The sequence below is a fragment of the Gambusia affinis genome, linkage group LG12, assembly GCF_019740435.1.
Source record: "Gambusia affinis linkage group LG12, SWU_Gaff_1.0, whole genome shotgun sequence".
NCBI lineage: Eukaryota > Metazoa > Chordata > Actinopteri > Cyprinodontiformes > Poeciliidae > Gambusia > Gambusia affinis.
In genome coordinates, this window is record NC_057879.1 from 19520111 (window position 1) to 19543715 (window position 23605).

At 37.8% G+C, this 23605-nt stretch overlaps 2 protein-coding genes across 3 annotated transcripts in view; both read right to left on the bottom strand.

The window, feature by feature from the left end:
* Window positions 1-262: 262 nt before the first annotated feature.
* nadkb (NAD kinase b) lies at window positions 263-21518 on the bottom strand. Of its 2 annotated transcripts, none has more exons than XM_044135444.1 (12): window positions 21435-21518; window positions 13582-13875; window positions 13414-13497; window positions 12756-12885; window positions 11029-11137; window positions 9131-9216; window positions 8382-8484; window positions 8119-8288; window positions 2737-2836; window positions 2498-2655; window positions 1099-1181; window positions 263-1017 (listed from the first exon to the last, which is right to left on the bottom strand). In XM_044135444.1, exons 2-12 carry the CDS (start codon window positions 13872-13874, stop codon window positions 858-860), a joined length of 1476 nt encoding a protein of 491 aa, XP_043991379.1. In that variant the 5' UTR covers window position 13875; window positions 21435-21518; the 3' UTR covers window positions 263-857. The 2 variants fall into 2 exon arrangements, with proteins under 2 accessions (XP_043991379.1, XP_043991378.1); XM_044135443.1 differs by lacking the exon at window positions 21435-21518 and adding an exon at window positions 15605-15689.
* The window catches only part of skila (SKI-like proto-oncogene a), a 36294-nt gene continuing 31358 nt past the window's right edge, over window positions 18670-23605 (bottom strand). The window contains exon 8 of the mRNA XM_044135441.1: window positions 18670-22906. Coding sequence (XP_043991376.1) covers window positions 22652-22906 — 255 coding nt within the window. The 3' untranslated portion in view covers window positions 18670-22651. The remainder of the gene's footprint in view (window positions 22907-23605) is intronic.

Sequence of the window (23605 nt, forward strand, 5' to 3'; positions counted from 1 at the left end):
GAAACAAGAAAATGTAAAATGTAAGATAACTATCACTGTGTAATGAATCTATATAAAATATTTTACGTTCTGGGTAATATTGCCATTTACAAAAATGTAGAATGTGCATATTATTGTGATAAAACGTTACACAAATATGTCATCACATGCTGCACTCTGTGGTTTGCTACATAATCATTGTAGAAAGTTGCAAAATAGCTTTGCTAACAACTTTCATCCTTCTTTTAAAGACTTAGCATGCAAAGATCAAGCTAACAAAGAGAACAGTTGTCAGGCTTTTTATTTTCACATTATGGCTTTCTGCATCATTATCTGTCAGTTTCATAAACATGAAGTTCATGTAGCTGTGCTGCAGTCCTGTGCAGTCTGAGTGCAGCTTTAGCTCCAAACGTAACTACAGTGCAAACAAAATGACGTCTCTAGATGCTGCAGGAAAACACAAACCTCTGGTAATCGGTAGTAATATTTTCAACTTGTTGACAAATACGAACATAAATATAACAGATACAATTAAACTAGAGATCTATATGTACAAATTTACATTTAAAAGGAAGTTCAGTCTTCTTAGGTTTTATTTATTCAGGCTGTTTTTATGCTAAGTTTTTCTAGAGCATGCTGTTTTTTATGTATGGGGAGTGCTATGATCTCCTCAATGCTCATATTGCATTAGGTGTCTGCATGCTCTCATAAAAACGACAAATTAAAACACAGTGTGCATTAAGATACTATGATTCAGGGATAAACTCACTATAACAGCCTGTACAGTGCAGCTGTGTTACACTGATCTGCCTCGGTCACAGTCTGGTGCTTTCTGATCATATCTCGGAGCGAACCTGATCTCCTCTGCCGTCGTTCTTTCAGTTCTCCGTGTCCGAAGAGTCTGAGACGTCAGCGAGTCGAGCCTGCCTCTTGCGAACGTTCCAGTGCAAGCACTGCGCCAGGCTTTCGAACCAGTCGTACACCAGGTCATGGCAGCAGATGGACGGCACGGGGTAACAAGACGTGGTGATCTTGATGCTGTCAGGAGGAAAAAAAAAAACAGAAGGAGTGTAAGGAGAGCAACGGACGAGGAGCGTTGATGAAATGAATCAAATGTACCAGTCTCCATGCTGGATCTCCTGTCTCCTCCTGCCATCAAACGACACCCAGACGTTGTTCCTCGCTTCAGGGGACAGAGTGATCTGTTGGCAATCAAAAAAAGAGGTTTCAACGCAGAACATTTTCTCTTTAATCTCTTTTAAACTAAACTACAAATCCTGGAAAGTGACAGAAATGTTTGAGGCAAATACTAAATACTAATTTTGCATTTCAACTGACCTTTCCTACATGACAATAAATCAATAACAATATCAATAGATAACAAGTCTGATGGAATGACCAATAATTTTCCTGAAGTCCATCCCAGAACCACACAGCATTCTGGGGGATGTAGGCAGAGGAAAAGCTTCAGCAACTCAAACTCTAAAAACAACGGCGTGAAGCGAAAACTGCAGAAAAACCAGAAAAGGTCACACCACATCAAAGTGGTTAAATAAACACTTAAATTATTATTAATAAACACTTTCGATATCGACTGACAATAAATGCTTATATCGTGATACATTTTTCAGATAGATTGTCCAGTCGTCCCATAAGGTGGGAAGGGGTCCCTACGCATTTTTCATGCCACAATTACAACTTCTGAGACTCAAATTTTCAGAGTTCTCAGTCCTTTTCAGTCCACATTTAAAGTATAAATATTAAAGACTTTACACGCACAACCTGCGTGTAAAGAGACAGAGGGAGAGATTAAGGACAGCAGGCTAAATGGCCAAACAGACAGATGGATGAAGTGAATAAAAAGACGTGGCAGCGCTCGTCTTAATGTCAAACTAATATGGGACCAAAATGTGTGTAATGTTTTATATACATCTGTGTATCAAACCATAGTTCAGTAATTGACAGTTGAGTTTTGGGTTTTTTGGCTTTTGGTTTGATTGTATACTTCATAGTTTCTGCCATATTAGTTATTTTCATTACATCTATTTTCATACTTCTTTGTTGCATTATTGTTTTTCCTGTCATGATCTACTGTGTTTTTTTAACTTCTGATCAGGTCTGTTCAGTCCCCTGTACTAATTATTGCTCGAAAGGGCTTGCCATATTTTCCTTCATTCTCAGTTTCTTAGTTTATTCTTGCATTTTGTTATGCTTTCTCCAGATGTTCTCGTGTTATGTGTTTCACCTGATCTGCCAATCATGTAAGCTTTTGATTTTTCACTCTTCATATCTGGAGTTTCTGTCTTCATGCCCTGATTCTTTGCCGAGTTCTCCATTTTTAAGTGATATGGCTGCGTACCCACCTGAAGCACTGGATGAAATTAAAACTTTAGATAAATGGGATATGGAATACCATCTGATAGCACAAACCTTTCTCCCAAACCTCTCCTTTTTCGATACATGCATTAATAAAACCCCTGCTTTTCCCTTTGCTTTGCCTCTTCACACAGAGTCTCACCATGAGCTCCACTCCAGCAGGAACCACGATGGGCCTGAAGGACAGGGAGTGTGGACAGATGGGTGTGACCATGATGGCGGGGACGTTTGGGTGGATCATCGAGGCTCCTGCTGCGGCTGCGTACGCCGTGCTGCCAGTGGGCGTGGACACGATCACCCCTGGAGGACGCAGACATTTTCACTCTGCCTTTGAGATGAAGCTCAACAAAAAGGGGGAAAAAAAGTGTTTTCTCATCTCACCGTCTCCCTGGACTGAAGTAATGAGCCGCCCATCGAGGTACAGATCAACGTTGGACAGATAGGAGGACGGGCCTCGATCCACCACCACTTCATTTAACACCTGCGTCAAATTAGAAGGACTTCAGGAACACAAACAACACAAAACCTTTTAGTCCGGAAGTTTAACAAACTTATGCAGAAAGGCTGATTAAAATACTAATTGTGTAATAGTGATGTGCTATAGTGTGTGTAATAGTCTGTATATTGTTAAATATGTTACTGCAGTGACATCTACAGGCCAGAAGCCAGAATGTGTTCATATTCAGAGACCAATGGTTTGATAGACGCTGGAGAGGAAACGATTAATCAGATTATTGAAATAATCATCAACTAATTTAGTAATTAATTGCTGAAAGAACATAATTTGGATGGATGGATGGATGGATGGATGGATGGATGGATGGATGGATGGATGGATGGATGGATGGATGGATGGATGGATGGATGGATGGATGGATGGATGGATGGATGGATGGATGGATGGATGGATGGATGGATGGATGGATGGATGGATAGATAGATAGATAGATAGAGAAGTAAATGATACTTTTCTGTTTCAAATATAATCATTCAGATCTTGTAATGCGATTTCTTTTAAAATGTTTGTGTAAGCACTGTGGATCTCATACTGACCCTTTCTTACCCTCACATTTAAATTTTTGATGTTCCTCCAGAATAAAAATTCCTGACTGCAATCTCCTCCCATCTGAGGTCATTTTGACACAAAGCAATGATGCTGCATGCTTTTCTCTGGAGGTAACCATTGCTAACAAAAGGATCTGTTAGCAATCGCTCTGCATATTAGGACGATGGGCTGAGTTCAACCGGTGCTTATAGTTTGATTTCACCGTTATTAGATTAGCTTATTAATTTGACTCAGAGTAAAACTGGAACAAAATAGGCTTGTTATGCTAATAAATCGTCGAGAGAGATAAAAGAAAATGACCATGTAGTTATTTCATACTTTTCCAGACTCATTTAATCAGTTTTTATGACATAATTTATATTTGAATACAAAATAGATTAGTTTTAGTATTATTTTTGCCACACAATTTAAGAAACCCAGAATAATCTGGATTAGATTATGAAGTGTAAATAACGTTCCTAAAGTCCAAAACAAACAAAAGTTCAAAGCAAGTTCAGTAACAGAGGATCCAATTTAAAACAGAAAGGAAAACATCGAAAGTCCAAATTAATAAAGTAAATCTACATTTTTTGCATCTCTTAATGTGTGTTTGTGTGCGCATGTGTGTGTGTGTCACTCAAAGCAAAATTAACTAAAAAGTGAAGCAAAAACTTAAGTTTTGATTATCATCCCACAATAAATGTGATTTTGTTCTCTTGTTTTATGAAGTAAGAAACTCTGGTTTTTTTAAATCGATATTAAGGAATTATTGACTTAAATTAAGTTTTAAAGTTACTTCTAAGTTTTTTTTTTTCAACTGTACCTTTGCACTAGAAACTATACAAAAAAATACTTGGTAAGATTTTGTATTTTTGCTGCGTTTATCAAACTTATTCAAACTGGGGAATAATTAGAGTCAGTACTTTCCCAGGTTTCTAAAGACTTTATTGGCCCTCCATTTAGATGTTACTAAATGCAACATCTGTGTCACAGCTGAGAAACAAACCAGCTAAACCTACATGAATTTCATTTATTAAAATGAAAACAAAAGCTGCATGAATAATTAGATACTGATGCACATCCTGGTTCTCTGGAGTCTGCGGTGTGTAATCCCCTCTCACAGACGTTACGTTTAATTCGTGTTGTCAATGAAAACAACAAATCCTCCACCAGCAGACTGAGACTTGCAGTCCTACAGCCCGGAGGGAAACCAACAGCGGACCCACCACATAACAAATCACACCCTGCACCTCCATCACACGGCATTCTGCACCGCTGAGCTGTGATGTCTGGCAGATGTGCTGACGTCAGCAGAGCTCAACTCAAACATCCTGCCTGCCGGAGTCGGCAGACGTGATGTAATGTGAGGGTACAAGTGGGGTTCAGAGAGCAGTAAAAACAATTTATCACTGTACTCCGCTGATGAGAACAAACATAAAATGGAAAGAAACAACCCCTCTGGAGCGAGATGACGGGCCGGAGGGAGCCGAGCAGAAACTGACAAAACACAGACAGGTGTGCGAGCGCGTGCAGTCAGCCGTGTTGTTTAGTTACACTCTGTGCCAGACTGAGAGCATCAGGAATCATTAAATACCCATTTGGTGACGACTCCGCTTTTGACGCCACTGTCTCCATGGAAACGGGCTCAACAGAACTTCACAACATCCAGCGTTCTCTCCCGTGTGTGTGGCGAGAGCTTTGTTGTGACGGTCATCATGGAGACCGGGTGGATGTTCCCTCGCCGACCCATACACATGATCTCCGTGCGCACACAAATGCTTCTGAGGTTAACATTGAAATCCCAACAGCTCGCTCCGTCAGCCTGTGGTCGCATGAGCTCTTTGTCACAAAACTGCAGAATCAGAGGAGCTAAACTAAAAGGTTATAGGATTCAAAGAAATGTTCTGTATTTATTCTGCAGTAAAAAGAACTTCAACAATAAAGAAGGCTGCTGCACAAACACCAAATTAACTCTCAATCGTTGGAGAAGCACAGAGAAAACGACAAGTGACTGGCAACAGATTGGTCTGAAGTTCAAACCGATGATCTCCCTCTGATCAGCTCAAATGTAGTGATTTTCAGTGTTAAGTTACTGAAAACACAAACGACTAAAAAACCATCTTCAAAGCCGTTTTTAGCAACATATCAGGAGATATCAGGCTGAATGAGAGCAGGACTTTTAGCAGATAACAGAAAGGCTAAACAGAGAACAGAATAGTGGTTCTGTTTCTTCCCTTTTGAGCTTTAAAGGGGACCCCATTGAGAATATAGCAAGTCGGCATTGGTCAGAGTCATAGTTTAATAATTAATTTTCATCCTGTCGAGCTAAATGGAGTATATTGTGTAATACCATTTTAAATCAGAAGTGTGTAGATGATAATGATAAACTATAAATTTACACATTGTTGGACTATGAGTCAGGCAACAAAGTAAGAAACCTTTTTGTTTTGTTGTTTTTAGACATTTATTTTACTTATTCTATGCAGTATTTTAACATATTATTTTATAATCTTTCATTTTTACTCAAACTACCTGTGGTGTTGCTTACATCATCCAGCCTAAAATACATTTTGTGACTGAAATCAAAACCACGTTCACACTGCAGCCTGAAGTGACCCAATTCCGATCTTTTGTCAAATCGGATTTTCTTTTTTTGCTGTGGTTGTTCACACTTCCAAAATATACGACTTGTTTATGTGATTTCCAGTGTGAACCGTTACCGCAAACAACCTGAAAGTGTTCCGCATGCGTAGTAGAGGGCGCCATAACGTCACACATAGAGAGCGCGCTCAGTGTTTTGCCAACGGCCATAAAGAAGAAGTAGTGCTCAGTGTTAGCGGAAGCTAACTGCGGAGCCTATCTTACGATTTTGAGGTTGTTGTCCGACCGGAGCCAGTACAGTCACAACTTAATCCACATTACACTCCGCTATGGTTGTTGTTTTCCTTCCCGCTTGCGCGTATCAGGATGCAGAATGACGTTTGTCGAGTATCAATGACGTTCAGGTCGGATCAATGTAAGCTGGACGTTAAATCACATTTGAATCGATACCTATCAGGTATCCAGGGGCCTGGGTCGCATTCGAAATGAATCCGACTTGATTTGTTCAGACTGTCATGAAAAGATCAGATACAGGTCACATTACGTCTAAAAAATAAAAAATTGGAATTGAGTCACTTCAGGCTACAGTGTGAACGCAACCTTAGTTAGAAAAAGTTGCCATAACAGTGACCAACATAAGGAGGAAAAGTTTTGCTAGTTGCTAGGCAGCAGCAGAGATAGATCAGCTTACAGTCTGAGATAAATCACAAATTGCTGCAGACGATCTGTGGACGATGTTCCAGCAGCTACAGACTTAAAATGTGGGGAGAGTGAAGGTCAACACAGCAACAGGAGGAGGACCGCTCGCAGCTGTGGTCGGTGAGTCATTGTAATTACGAAGAAATACACAAAGCACCTGTGAAATAAGGAGCTACGGCTCTTCAGAAATGCACATAATACATTTCTTTAGCTATGTGGTCCGTCCAGATCAAGTGAAGGCACAGAAAAATACAAGAGAAAAAATCAAGAATACGTTTTCACAATTACAAGGAATAACAATGGGCCTTTTTAATCAAACATCTGACATTCATTCCCGGATTTATCAATTTGGGTGGAGGAAACACTCACTCCCACAGCAGGTGGCTCATGTACAAAACGTGCCTTTGCACAAAAACACGCTATACTTCCATTTTCAAGCCAAAGCTCAGATTAGAGAAGGCAAAGCTGTTATGTTACAGCTCCAATACGTTCAGATTCTGCCTGAAGACAAAATATTTGGCCAGCTGGATGGACTTTCACCATCTTTTGTGCCCAAACCTAATAAATAACTTGGTAACTAAGATGCTAAATAATGAATACAGAACTTAAATAGAAGAGTATTGTAAATGTGGGTTAATCCCAACAACAAACTGCGACTTCAAGGCTGTTTTTACCATCATGGGGTTGATGGTACAAACAGCCATCTATATGATAAGGAAATTGTTAATGAAGTGAAAAATATCGAACACAGTCACATGTTTGCAATTACACAGTAATATTCCTGTCTCTTAGCCTGGATGTCAGAAGCGCTGAAACGATTAATCATATTAATCGTGATGAATCACTTATTGAGATTAAAGTCAGAAAGTCAGAATTCTGACTTTAATCTCAGAATTCTGACTTCAAAGTCAGAAATTTTTTTTTTTCGGTGGCCCTAATCCTCTGCCGTATATTAGTTACTCATAAACACATAAACAAAGTATTTTGTATGAAGTTTTAGTAATAGAAATAAGAATAATAATTAGTGATGCATCGATATGAAAATTCATATCGGTGCATATTTTAATACTGCTGCTATGGCCGATAACCAATATTTACCAATATTACATATATTTCTCTACCGTTTCAACACTTTTGGAAAGAAAATGGTCAGAAACAAATGGTAACAAGATAATATTAACAAATATTGGTTGGTAATATTTGCCTGCTTTTATTTACCAGACTGATACTGATATGTTAAAAAATGACTAATATCGGCCGATACCAATGTTGGTCCCATTATATCTAAAAATAAAACAATTTATTCCCCCTTTTTGAGATGTGAATCCAAGAAACAATGATGTTATCCTAATTTTCTCATTAAAAATAAAAAAAACATTGCGTTAAACAAGCTCAGCATGTAAACAGCGACCTCTGACCTGTAGCTGCAGGGTGACCTTCCCAGCCTCGCTGTTGGTGTGTCCATGAGGAAGGAGGCCGTTGTGCTCCATCTGCGGCTCTCTGCTCTCCGGCTGCTGCCCCGTCCTCTGAAGCATATCCTTCACCACCTTCACCTTCAGACGGCTGCGCAGAGTGATGGCCGCGTTCCCTTTGACCCCACAGCACAACACACCCAGCACCTTAGATTTGTGCGACTTGATTGAACAGATTGCTTACGGTTTCGCGGATAGTTTCGCTTTACCTTCCAACACTTTGGCCACTTCGGTTCTGTACGACTCAAACTTGAAGGGAGTCAGGAAACCCAGAGAGCCGAGGTGGAACGCCATCACTGGCGGGACGCTGCCCTGGAGAGGAAGAAACAGGAAACCTGTCAAAGGTTTTCTGAACAAGAGAGTCTGCGGTACAAAATGTCAGCAAAATCTGTTCAAATTCAGTTTAGTTTAAAATATAAAAATATTTTAAACTAAAACCTTTCAGTCACATCTGTGATGATAAGTGATGCACAAGAAACATGCAAAACCTGAGACATAATTAAAATACAGAAAGTAAAATTAGTGGACTCAGTGATGTTCTAAACTAAGTTTTAAACAACAGAAGTTTATTAAACTTAATTTGATCGGGAGAAAAATGTAGAAAAAGGGATTTTATAGCATAATTACTCAGTAATTGGGTTTCTGAAAAGATCTCTTATATTGTAAAGTAATTGGCTTTTCTTCAGATTGCTTTGCTTTTGCAAAGACATCTCCTGAATGTTATTTTAGGCTAAAGGAAGATTATGGTAAAAATGAAAAACTAAATCCACAAATCTAAGCAGACTGAAGAAAAACCTTCTGATTCACAGAAAACTGAGATAAAAACTCCTTAAACTTGTTTAACATTGTTAATCTTGTCAACACATGAGATAAATATACCGTACATCAATACTGCATGTTTATCTTAGAGTAGTCAATAATATCTTGCATCCATCTCATTTTATCAAAGTATCAATACCTGAAAGAGAGAAGAGGCATAAAGCAGCGTCCCATCGCCACCCAGACAGATGATCAGGTCGATGCAGTCAGAGATATCGTCATAACCTGAAGTCACAAACATTACAAATGAAACTTGTCGTTGTGATGTTGAATTTTGGATTTAGGAACAACATCAAACTCATCTTCACCGCGTTCAATCTCCAAGTTGGAAAAATTAGCTATTAATTTTTCCAACTAAAAACTTGAACATTTCAAATTCTCCCACAAATCACTAAACAACACAATGGTGAAAATGGCTTCCAGTCAGGCAGTGGGAAAAAAAGATTATTTCTTTTCTTGTTTTGACACCTTAAAAAACTGCAATACTTAAGAGTGGTAAAAATCTGTTCTATATTTTCCCCAAATCAGACGCAAAATGTTAAAACCAGTTTCTCATTTTTGATAACTTTGTTTCGCTTTTAAAACATTAAATAAAGGAGCAAAGGTTTTATTTGGCGACAGATCCAGGTTAGAACAAAAAGCTCCAGTGTAAATACCTATATGGCCAAAAACGCTTAAATTTGAACAAAACCTCAAGTTTTATCACCTCTACCTTTATATTAAACATTTTATTTAACTATCATTTCATTATAAAAATCTATTTTAAATTTGATAAGGTGAATTTTGTCATTTTTTTAATCAAAAAAAGCAGAATTTGGTTGATTATGACTGATATGTAGAAGCAGTTTGTAGGTGTACATTGGCAAGAAGTTGGTAATTTTTCTGATGCTGTATGTCTAATTGTCATTATTACTGTTATTATTATTATCCATAGATTCTTGTTATGAGTTAGTTTCTAACCATTTTGTCTATGTAATTTAATTAATTTGTTGGCCCACTATACTGAGCAAGCACATAGATATTTTGACATGGTTTTAATTAAAATTTTTTGGTAAATTATTAAGTCAGTAAATAATATATTTCATTAAATTGAGATAAAGGGTAGGATTAAATAACTTCTTTCTACTCCTTTTCAAACAGAAAAATTGTGGTAAAAAATTATTTTTGCTCTTGCTTGTTTTTAAAAATGTGTTGGAAATAAATAAATAAATCAAAATTAAATCAGTAAAAGGAGTAAAACGTCCAAGTGGGTAAATATTTTAATGGCTTTTAATATTTTAAAGCAGTATTTCACTATTGCAAAACTTTTGTACGTTTTGATGGTTTTAATGTCACAAAATGAGTAAAAGTTCAAGGGGTGTAAATACTTATTTATGATTCTGTATGTTTATATTATACTCAAGCAAACTGATGACATTCTGGTCATCAGTTTGCTCTTTTTACTTTCTTTCATTGATACAGAAATCTGATCCTTCTTTACTACTGATAAAAAATTATTATTATTCACATATTCACCAGTAATGTTAATAATTACAATAAAATCCACCCTTAAAAAGCTCACATTTATATTTGGCTTTATTTAGAAATCAATTCTTGAGATAATGTAAATAAAAAGAGGATGTATTTACTTTTATCTCTGGTTTAAAATGAAACAGGAAGAAACTGTAGATCCATTTTCTAAGAAATGAACTATTACGACACAAAGTTTAAACACTCGTAACACCAAACAACCCCACAAAAAGACAATAAACAAAACTAGAAACTGGTGATCATTTATCAGTGACACCATCAAACAAAGAGACAAAACATCCATAAAGTTAATTTAGGGGTGCTTCTAAATGTGCTAATTCTGTAAAATATGTAATTAGAGCAGTATTATTATAACAGTTTTCTGATTTGAATGTCACAGCATCATTTCTATGTACATCTGTACAGAGATATAATCAGCAGAACTCTTTGAAGTGAATATTTTTGCAAGTCGATGTTGCATCACAGACAGCTTGCATGGCTTTGCTGTGAAACGCGCAGATGTCTCACCCTCTCTGAAGGTGCAGAGCTGATTGCGGATGGAGCCGAAGGCCTCGTCCTTCGACAGCGTGGCGTCGTCTGCTACCCTGCGCTCCACATACACCATCATCTGCTTCTCCTGAAGCACAAGCACACACTTTAGCCACAACACCGAATCGCGCACCGTTAGCTTGCGGCTCAGTGTGGTGGTGTTTGGATGAAATACAAACATGTCGACTTGCAGGTCGGCTCTGAATGTCTGGTTTTAGAAACATGTGGTTAAAATGCGCCGCAGCTGCAGGAGACCAGACTGGAGCGTTCCTCTGCTTGTCTGAAACATTTCCTGGATTGATGGTGGTTAGATCCTGCTGCTCTTTGGCACCACAAATTCCTCAGCAGGAACTCATGTTCAGTGGAGGCGAAGAGGTTTAAACTTCTGCACTTGGCAGAGAGACTCTTCTCAAAGAATGAACAGAAGATTCTGTCCAGACATTAAAATAAAAAGCAAAAAAGTGATAAAGTAATCACTTCCAAATTTTAAGGTGGGGCTTCGAAAAGCTTGTACAAAGCACCCCACCATGGTGCACAAAAACGTATTTTGTCTAGTTTCTACTGCAAATGTCTTTGTACACTTGAAATAAGACAAAACTCACTTGCAAGTAAAATTTCAGAGATATAGGAGCTTGTTTTAAGTCAATAATTCCTTGATATTGACAAAAAGGTTACAGTTTCACTCTTAACAAAACATTTTTACCATATTATGAGTGAAATAATCTGCCAGTGGATCTAGCACTTTTTAAAAATCAAATTTAAGGATTTTTTTTTTTTACTTAAAACAAGCTCCTGTATTATGTCACATTTCAAGAGTACTAAGATGTTGTGTCTTGGTTGTGTATACAACATGCATGTAAAGGTTTGGGAAATCCAGTCTGCCTTTTTATAAAGCATGTATTGGCATTTGAGTATATAAATATATCTTAGATTTACTTCTTTTATTAAATTGCATCAGATTTTAACTGGAAATGTTATGTTAATGTGCAAACACCAAGCTGACAGAAACTGTATGGTTCACATAGAATATGAAACCAGAAATCACTACTGTTTGCACTGCATTTTGTTTCTTGCTGGATTTCATGTGGTAAATCAGGAGTCCACTGTGGCACTTACAAAACCAAAAGGGAAATGTTTTTGATTATGGATAAAATTAGATATGGTAATTTTAGATATATCTGACATTATATCTACAACAGGCTTTTAAAAGTTCAACGGTTTTTCTTCATTTTCCACATATAAATTATTTTTTCCCCCTTGCAAGAGATGATTAATTTTCTTTTAATATCTGTAAATAGAAATACATTTTAGTTTAATTTTGTTAGCTTTCATAAATAAAACATTTTACGTAGAATATATTTTGAAAATCTTTTTTGTGGTTTTAGGAATGTTTTATTTTGTTGCAGCTGAGGGAAAAGTGGCTGTTTGAATGGAAAATATTGCTGACTCCTGTGGTAATCCAACACAAAGTAGTGCATAATTGTGAAATAGAAGAAAAACTAAGAAATAAAAATGCAAAGCACATTACAATTTTTTACTTCCAATTCACAATTATGTCACTCTATCTGGCCTATGGCATTAAATCCTCCATTGAAAACATTAAAATCATTAATTGCAACATAATAAGAGGTGAAAAAGTCCAAAGTGTGTGTTTACACAGTACTTGAGTTAACCGCTGCGTGTTTGATCACACATCCGTCTCGTACCTCTACTAGAAACCTGCAGAGCTCTTTGAAAGGCTCGACCAGACTCTCGTCCCTGATCTTCCTGATGACGAGCACGTTGACCGGAGCTTTGTTCCAGGTGAGCCTCTGACTGACCGGGTCCTGGATGTGCCTGGGACACGTAGGGAAAATATTACACACACACACAAGGAAACAAACAGAGAAATATACAGTGCAACACCATGATCCTTTGTCAGCAACAAGATACAAACAGGAAAATATAAACTACCGGAGCAAATGTTCCACACATACCACATTTTCTGAATTAAATACAGATTATTCCACATTTCTGAGCAGTAAAGTCGTTCATTAACTGCTGTGACTCTTAGCTACAGCAGACGATCCAGGTCAAATTCCAAATATAACAATAAAAATGTCCTCTTCCTCTTTTTACCATTTGTCTTTCCTCTTCTTTGTGTGGTAAACAGCAGGCATTGTAAAGATTATTCCACCTGTATGTGTTCAGACCCAAATCATTTCAGAACAGCTGACGGTAAAGTTAACCAAACTGCTTTAAAACAAGCCAAACACGTTCTTACTTTCTCTTATCTAACTCAGTTGCACAAACTTCTCTGTGCCATTGATCTAACAAGAAGTCAGTGTACACAAAGTTCAGCTTATTTCGCAGCTTCATGCTTACATGACTGAAGTTGGGTTAGGGAGAATGCAGGCTTTGGGTCCAAAGTGAGTGGCTGGATACGGTCCATGCAGAAAGTGAGCTCTCCTGTAAGGAAGAGGATACAAAAAGGAGGAGTTAACATCACCTCATGTTTGGAGCAGCAGAAACCGAGCCACCTGGAGCACAGACCTCTTAGGAGAGCTTTCTGCTGCGCCGCACGATGAACCGGCGGGCTCTAAGTGCTCGTGTTGGCCTGGCAACCTCCGCCGCTCCATCTCCCACAGCCGCTGCTCGTGATCATCCCCCCTCTGCTGTGACCTCTTCCCCTCCCTCCGTCTCCTAGGTGACCTGGACGGTTGGTCCCTGTGCTTTGAGGACCTGGTCGAGTCCGGCTGCTGATCAGGACAGCCGGAGGATCTCGACATGCTCCGGTCCAATGCTGGAAGAGACCTCGATGACACACTGGGCTCTGAGTTCTCCATCCTGAAAAACAAAGAGCACTTTGGAATGATTATTTAATCTATTAAGATTAAGGGAGAAAAACTACGGACAGCAGGTCACCAGAAAAAATAATAATGACATGAGAGGCTTATTGACATATGTCTGCCACGCCACATTAGGGGCACTGGAAACATAAAAAAAGGAGGGGTAAATTTTTGCCATAAAACTCCATAAAAAATTTTTTCATTAATTTAAGGCATTTTCTAGAGATTTCTTGGGGAAAATTTTTGAGTTTGAAAACTCAGAAATGTCAGGGTTTTTTTATATAAATTTTAAGATTAATCTCAAAATTATTTTTTTTTTTATTCCAACTGACTTTTCAAACACAGAAATCTCCAAGTTTTTTCCAGAAATTTTCTGAGATCATTCTCAAATTTCTGTTTTTTGGCAGACACTTACTCCTTCTGTTTTTTTTCTATGTACAATGGTCCTAATGCACTGTCTGGAAAGGGTTATAAAACCATTCTATGTCTTTGTGACTCAAATGAATTACAGTAAGAGCCACCAATATCCAAATGGAGAAAACACTAAAGAACTTTTGACCAATAAGATCAGGCTGATGAACCCTGACTCAACAATAAAAAAGAAACAGGGTAAAAAAAATATATGTAAAGATTATAAACACTGCGGGCCACACTACAAAATAAATAACACATAAATAATAGTATCCCCAAGACTTTTTGGAAATTAATTCTTCCCAAAAATAACTTCTAAAAATTACTTTTTTATAATTTAGCCAACCAGACGGCTCTGCAGCTCATTAAATCTGAAGTAAAAACAAACAAAAGCAAATGAAATGGATTAACAGTGCCAGGACATGTTACTGTAGACTAACGTTTCTGCTGCCTCAGTATTGAACTCTACATTAACAGCCTTCAGTTTGCAAGAGTTGCAAGACAGCCTGCTACTGGAGATTCTTCTGCACACACCATTACCTTCCACAACAACTCTTTGAAGATACTTGGAAGATATGCGTTAGGAAGACATTTAATTTTCCTTTTGGACCAAATAAAGTTTTTTTTTTAGTTTAATTAAAACAATTCTGCAGAAAAAATGTTCCTCTACGGTTGGTTAGAAAACAGGTAGCAGATTTTAGGTTTAGTGAGAAACTACTTTATTACTTAGGATCAGGTGGGTTTGGATAGATTTTTGCTCTTGAGAAAAGAAATTAACATTTTAAATCTGCGTTCTACATTTCCTTTGTGTGGTATTAAAATGAGTTTAATTATCTGAAACCTTAGAGTGTGACTAAAAAGAGCATAAAAAATAAGAGAGAAATCTGTACGCGACAAACATGAAATATACGTCCCGTTCATGGAAACAAAAACACACCAATCATTTTAAATATTATCATCAACTTAGGCGTTTCAGATCGAATATTAGGCAGGTGTATTTATATTCTAACCGAACTGGAGGTATTTTTGTCCAGTTTGATTCAGACAACCTTCCCGTGTAAAGTACTGCACTCCAGTAATGACTGTACCACCCGGATTATCTGCTGTCACTCAAATCATTGACAGATAACCGTGCCTAGCAATAGCTCCGTTAGCTAGCCGTCAGGAAACGCCGCAAAACTGAACGAAGTGACGCATTACTTTTCCACACACTACTAAACAAAGCTCATGTCGACCCAGAGATACGAAAGCCAAGGATGCATTCAGAAAACAACGACAATATATTTAAAGAAGAGATATTAAAAAAGAAACATTACGGGGAAGGAGCGATCTGACGTCACAGGAAGCTATTGGGGTGACCACTACGCGTTACAGCGCCATGTTTGCACCAGCTGGTCATGCTCAGAACTACACGCAGTGTTATAGAAACTGGAATCAGTACCAGAAGAACTGCATGTTCTTTTACCAAAAACGAAAAGAAAATATAAAACATAGCGATGCAGCGGATTGTAAAAAGGAGTAGATCCGTTTTTTTAAGGTTAACTGTGTTGCATTTACAGCTAACAGAGTAATTATTGGAAAACAAGAGCATCACTTGTATTTTGTACACGATGACTAACTTGATTAATGCATAAATAAAATGTAATAACAATCTTCTTTTGATCTTCCCCTGGTGTTCACTCTCATTTCAGCAGTCAGTAACACACCAGGCTGAATGTTTGAGGCTTGAAAAGGGCAAAACTCCCACAAAATGCCAAGTTGTGACGTTCTCATCATGTGTAACAGATGTGTTTGATTTTAGTCATTCAAAGTGGCAACAATGTGTGGTAGTTATAATTTATTCCTCACTACATATATGTATATTTTAAAAAAGACATCTTCAAAGCTCTGAAGGGTTTAAGATTTATGCTGGAAATCCACATTTCCAAGAATTTCTGAAAAACATTTTATTTGTAACTTTAGCAGTTCAAATTTCAAGTTTCAATAAGATCAAATTAATAAGAAACCATTGTTGTTTAATATTAATTGTCAATGTTCAAAAAGCAGCTATAAACATTCAGCACTGCAGTGCTGAAGCAAATTCAATCAAGATTTAAAATAAGTAAATTTCTAATAACTATATACAAAAACATTATTTAAATTAGTAAATTACCTATTCTTATCAGGGGCCTTTTTAAAAAAATACACTTAATTTTTTTCCCTACACTCCCACTACTGCATGTAAATTTTTGTGATTGACTATGTGTCATGGTTTCTGAGTGAGTGAGTGTTTTAGACAGAAAAATAAATCAAGTTAAATGAGATCCTGGAGGAAAATGATGAGGAGTGTGTTGCCAGATTTCAGCCTGGTTTTACTGTCAGCTTAAAGGTATTTTAAATAGCAAGGAAGCCACAGGATATAGCTATAAGTTCACCGGCACACTGTAGTAAGTTTGGTATTTGTTTGAAAAAGTGCAAGTATTTCAGCTCTATTTTACAGATTTAAAAAATATAAAAACATTTGGAAAGAGTTTCCTGCCAATTTAATATAGAGGTAGACTTTACTTTACTGACTTGTAATTAATTAGCTTAGTTTTCTACTCAACAACCCACCAGCGCCTAGTGGCCAGTTTTGCAGGTTATAGGTTAACGCTTAGTTAATCAAAATGATAAACAGGAGTTTCTGGATTTATGCTGGGTTGGATTTAATTTTATTACATTATTTTTCAACAATAAAGAAAAACAAACAAACAAATAGCATTCATAGATATGCAATAACTAATACAAAATAGAAAAAGTATTAACAATTACAAAATACTTAACATTGGAAATAACCAGACACATGGAGTTTTCTACTTAAACACACATATGAAGAAAGGACAATCAATAGGTGGAAGCCAGTGCATGCTTCACCCATATTTATCTAATTATTAAAAACTTATCATTTAAGATTGTCTCATTTGATCCAAGGTATTAGCTTGGAGTCCAACTTAGGTCATTCTTAAATATTCACGATCAGAAACTCAACTTCTAATACTCGAAGCTAAGCTGTGATCTAAAGCTCACCTTAATTTTTAATAATCAGAAAGGTGTATGTTCAATAAGTATAAAACTTTTACTTAATAAGTGTTTTTCTTTTTTACAAATCACAATGTTCGCAGTGAAAGAAAAATTTATTGGATGGAGCTCCCAGGACATGAGAGCTGCTGAAACACAGGTCCTTCTGCTATATAATGTTCAAAATAAAGCGCTAAGTTTAACAAGCATCATTCTACATTGCGTTGTCAGTAGCTGTGCTTTCATTAACCATATAATTACGCAATTTGACATTTTGAAAATAAATTAGCTTAATGGAAACGCGCCAATTTCCAAAACATTAAAGGATGTGGTGTTTTTTTGTTTTTTGGCTGAATCGAAGTTAGTTTATTTCACAAAATTGCAAGGGAAACTATTTTTTTCCACATCATACTTGTCATGTGATCAATAACCGGACATTAACACAAGCACAAACCACGAAGAAGAATATGACAGGAAGTAGTTGGAGAACTATGGTGCAGCATGGTTTTTTAAGGGTGTATTGCATAAACAGACTTATTAACTCGTGATTTTAATTGTGTTTCTTATTTAATGTTATTTTTTGACATTAGCAGAACACTGAAAATGTTCTGCACACATTTGCAATAGAAACGCAGCGACGGAACAAGAAAAAAAAAAAAACATTGTAGCCTAAAGGAAGTTCAGCTCAGACTCGGTACGTTTTCCAATGACTTTTTTCCTGGTTTTGTTGGCCCCACTTCTCCCTCTCCCGGTGTGACTCCCTGGACCTGAACGTTGCCTGGCTCTGCTTTGTCAACAGCCTCCTGGTAGAGATTGTTTTATGTGCAGTCTGTCAGGCCTTGCAGCTACTGCAGGGCTTGGCAGTCTGTGAGAGGAGGTTTTAGTTAATTTTAACCTGGATGCACAAGACAAAATGCAGGACTTGAGACGGAAGAAGGAAAGCTTAAATATAAATGGAAAATTTGTCCTATAAAATAAATAAGTACCTCTTTAAATTAAATTATATAGAGCATTTTTTCACATTAATGTGATAGTATAAAGATAAAAAACTGCTTTGATTAGATTGATAAAATAATATTTAAACAACTAATTTAAAAGGTTTTGCTATGGAGAGCCTTGAGTTTTACACATATAAAGGATTAGGATTTCTTGAACTATCTATGTAGTTATGCTGCACTAGGCTGACCATGGTTCCTCACTTTCTTCTACTACTCTCTGATTTGAATTATTTACTGTTATTCAACTTTTAACTTTGTGTTTTCTCTGTTTTTTTCTCTATACAAGCTACACCTGGTCTGGCATCCTGTCTGATTAAAATGAAAATGAAAGAAACCAAAGACGACGCTCATTTTGACACTACAGAACTTTACTTGAATTTGATCCAAGTTTATCGTCTATACAGGATTTATTTACAGGTTCTGAAATCAAGGAAGAAAGAGGGGGGAAAAATCCAGAAATAAAACAAAACAAAAAAAAAAAAAACACTAAATACAACCGTGGTATCAGTTAAAAGCATTTACAGGTATGTCATTTAATAATGATGCTCAACAGTTAGAGATGCAGTGTCCTCTGCTTTAAAAAAACATCTTATATCACAACATGAGGTAGGAGAACAGTGTCTCTAATTCATGCAAGAACAAAAAATTCTCATCACACTGTAGTATTGGCAACGTAGTATGCAATGGTCACACACACAGACACTGCGTTTCATGTTTGCAAACAGCACTGATGGGAAAGCAACAGATTCAGGTTTATTTTTGTGTAAATTCCACCTTCGACGGTCAATCTGAGCCTTCTGCAGTCATTTTCCAGGCTCCTTCTTTTCATTTTTTATCAGTTTGGCAAAATTCACAACTGTACAAAACACGTCTAAGCTTTCAAAGCGCTGCAAAAAGCCAAAGAAAGGCCCAGCATGCCATCTTAAAAGGAATTTTTTCCTACTGTTAGTAATAGATGTACACTTAAAAAGACTAAACAGCGCCCACTTGTGGTTACAATGCAAACTCCTCTGACAGTAGAAAAAAAAAAACACATCTTGGGTGAATTTTCTACTGCAGAAGCAAACAGGAGAATGAAAATAATACTGATTAGCATCCGATTGGTTAATACATGATTTCAATGTGGGGAAAAATAGTCAGACCAAATTATTCTACAGTTTACAATCTTTATGATCATACTGTGACTTCATATCCTGGCCAGCCTCTCAACCACAAGGGAGATAAAACTTTGCACATGTTCAATAATTCATGCAGATGAGCCTTTTAAAAAAAAAAATCTGAGGAGGGAAATCTTCAGTCTTTTTTTTTTAACAATAAACAGATTATAACTTGGCGACATAAACTGGAAGGGCAGCAAAACATGCAGACACTTTTTTTTCTTTTTTGTTTTTTTTCTCCAAAATGTCTTCTTGAACAAATTTCTGATTTAGATTTAGATTAAGGGAGAAGGTTCAAATAGCAAAAAGAAAATCTGTCATGATAAAATCCATAAAAACAACAGCGTCAGTTCTGAAAGTGGAGTAAAAGTGTGTAACAAAGTATTTTTTTTTTTTTTGTTTTATAGTTGATGTCTGAGTAAACCATGCACTTCATTCCCCCACATCCACTCCCAAAGAGTCATTTTTCTTTCTTTCTTTTAAATAAAAGAAAGAAAATCAATTAGGCCCACTCCAGCCTCAGCTGTGGTCCAAATCATATAACCTTTCATAGATTATTTATATAAGAACAGTTAATATATTAATGACTACCTTATTTACAAAGTGAATATAAATCTTTCGTTTATATGTTAAACATTTGTCTTTCATCATCTTAATAAATGTTTTCAATGCAACAACAGTAGAGTGTACATTTGTTCCGCCTGCTCTCTGTCCGCTCCTTCCGGTCGGTCTCTGTAAAGGGAGGCTGTGTAAGAAAATCTGCATCGAACAGGATGGAGCACAGTGGAATGTCTTATCAATTTGCATTAATAGCAGATGCATAAAAAAGAAGCTCTGTTTTTTGTTTTGTTTTTGTTATATATACCGAGGACGATCCCGTTACACAATTATTTACACACGCACGCACTCGCACAGACGCTCACAGGGATCTTTTTATAGTGGTGATAAAAAGCGCTTCAGCCTGGGCATGATGGGATTCCTCCCGGGCATCTGATCTGGATGTGGGTCATCCACCAGAGGGGTCCCCCGACATCGACAGCTGCCTCAAATAAGGGGGAAAGCTCCATCGAAGTCGGGGCCCCCCAGCCTGCCATTAGCGAGCCTCGGTGCTAAATGTCCACCGCTTCACGCTGTTCGTGAAAAAGTGCAAACAGAACCCGAAACTCCAGCGAACCGACAGCTTTCACCTGCGACCCGCATTCTTAGACGGCAAGAATGTCTAACAATGAAGCGAGAGGCTCAGAGAGCCGTGACAGCCTGCAGCTTTGATCATCTGTTGGGAACGCAGGGGCCACCGTTCCGCACGGATGGCTGCGACGCACCGACACACCCCAGTGTGTGCAGACACGTTGCGGGTTCTCTCATGAGTCGTCATGGTAACGCAGAAAAAAACAACACCTATGCCCAAACTAGAGCGTGGGCCGGAGTGAGATCAGAGTGTGATAAAGGTTGAGTAAACATACCGTAGGTTGAAAGTTTTAATAATAGTAATAATAATAATAATAAAAAAGTGTTAAATTAAAAGAGAAATGCAACTTTAATTCCCTTTTTTATTCGATTTCAACGAATTTCCTGCTTGGGTCTGGTGAGATTTCAGGATTTTTGTCAATATTTAACAGAAAAGTGGCAAACTCCCATGAAGCTATGTTATCTCTAAGATGTATTTACTGATATATTGGTTTTATTGCATAGATTAGAGGAACAATCTAGAATAAACACTTGCTAAGTTAGTAGCTCCTGTCATTCTGCTCTTCATAGATTCACTGGTGAATAAAAAGCTTTAAAATATCTAGTTAATTAATCAGAAGATGACTTTTCAAGTTCTGTAAAACCAAAACAAAGTACACAGCGTCTGGACCTTTGGTTATTTTCAAACGATTGCTAGCTGGAGGGGTAGACTCTGCTGAAGTTTTAAATAGTAACCAACTGCTAAAGTTTGACGCCATGACGCTTACCGGAGATTCTGCGCTGTAAAGAACCATCCTCCACTGCAAAGAGAGAAGTTGATTCAATATTTGGAAGTGAGGCCGACATGGGGCATGAGGCAGACTACTAAACCTGCGCAGAAAACGTCATCGTCTCCTTCTGTTCGCTGATTGGCCCTTTTGAAATTCTACCTAAGAAATCCGCCCAGGGCGTTCCCATAGTGAGACATGAAACGAATGCTATGAAAGAGAACCAGGGCAAAAGCCCAGGCTAGTCGGTTGAAAAGTTCCAGCCTACTTTCAGTTAGTTGGCTACCAGTGTGGAGGGGTAATGTTTTAGTTCACTCTACAGCTTTTTTTGGTGTCATGAAGGGATTTGAACCATAGGAACCAAATGATGGAGAAATTTTAGCAGTTTTGAAAAGGGAATGTTTTAAAAACCTAGCATAGCTCGATGTCTGAATGACCCATGACCAGACCGAGGAGGACCAGCAGCTGGCCGGTCGAGTGAAGAGGAAACCAATCTTTCCTCCAGGCTGTAGTATTTTATAGCTAAGTACAAGAAGAGTAGAGGGGTTTTGGGGAGAGGTCACACTCAGTCACTTCAACATCAGTGTCATTACTGGCATATTTTCATGAGGTCCTACAACATCTGCGAATGACAAATGTCTGTTTTTGTACAGTAAAGGTCTTTTTTCCTCCATAAAGACTTAATATTTTAACATGATTATATTTATTTGTGTTTATAAGGAGTCCAAAAGAAAATATATATTTTTATATATATGTATATAGAGAGAGAGATGTCATTTTAAACTCCTCCACTCGCTGATTCTTGAGGATCTGAGCTTCATGTTTACAAAGTCTGTAGGTACCGGCGGCCGTGCCAGGTAGTAACATAAAGTGTCACCAGCAAGGAACAGTGGAGTCCAAAATCCAGAGTGTTCAGATCCAGGAACCAGGGAGCAGGAAGGACGATGATCAAAGCGGGGAAGGATAGTGATGGAACTTCCTGTCTCTAAAGCAGCTGTTAGTTTATTAAAAACTATAAATTAAATCAAACATACATGCCCAAAAAGTCTTTAAATACTGTTTAAAGAGAGGACAGGGAATATATATATGTAAAAAAAAGAAAACAAATCTTGTAATGTATCTTTTAAAAACGGGGATCAGAAGGGGAGCCTGCGGAGGGTCAGGCTGAATTGTTTGTGTCTGTAGAGTTGGCAAGTGATGGGAAGAAAATGTCACAGTTACTTCAGGTCGGCCACAGGGGCCTCAGCCATGGAGGAAGAGCAGGGTGGGGAGTGGGCATTCAGGGGTCCAGTGGAGGGAGTAAGAGGGGGAGAGGGGCTGCCTCCCATCATGCCAGACTGGGCCATCTGCTGCTTGAGGTGGGCGATGGTGTGCTCCAGCTTCTCCCGTGCCTCACGCTCCCGGTGAAGCTCCTCCTGCAGCTCCTGCCGGTCGGCCTCGGCCCGCTCCAACCTCTGACGCAGCTCCGACAACTGGGAGGAGACGGAGAAAGAGGTCGGGTTAGGATCAAACACGGCAGAAAGCCACCTACACAACTTTTACACAAAATGTTACCAAACATTTTTGGTCTAGTTTCAAATGCAAATATATTGTATGAAGACAAAGCTAACTAACCAATAAATCAGTAACTACTACAGGAAAGGAGGTGACGGGTGTCTAATAGAGCCGATTCATGCCCTAACATCCAACTTGCAAATTGATTAAAGACATGTAAATCATCAAATTAATAATGGAAAAACATGATACACATTTCTTTTATTTCTTTCAAGATTTCTGCAGAACTTTATTAAAACCAAATGAGGTAAAACATCCACAAAAGATGGCTTTAGATCCTTATAATAATAAAAAAAGCTGCAACATAACATAGCAGAAATCCAGCTTTAAGCTGCACTTTCACTGTTAAGCCACATTCATATTCAGGGTGAAGCAACTGGGACTGTTTACCACTAGCGCTCATATTTCACAGCTCAGAAATGGACAGTGATGTAATTCTGTTTAGAAAGTATCTCTGTGTGGTAAACAAGACTAATGCTGCATGTCTGTCCACAGACTTCATTTCTTTCTAGAGCAGCTAAGATGAGGAGATAAAGTTGGGAGCTTTTCAAGAATCTGCTGAGTAGTGGAGTTAAAAGCCGTGTTGGTGAGTCTGGATGTGAAACTGCAGCGCTGAG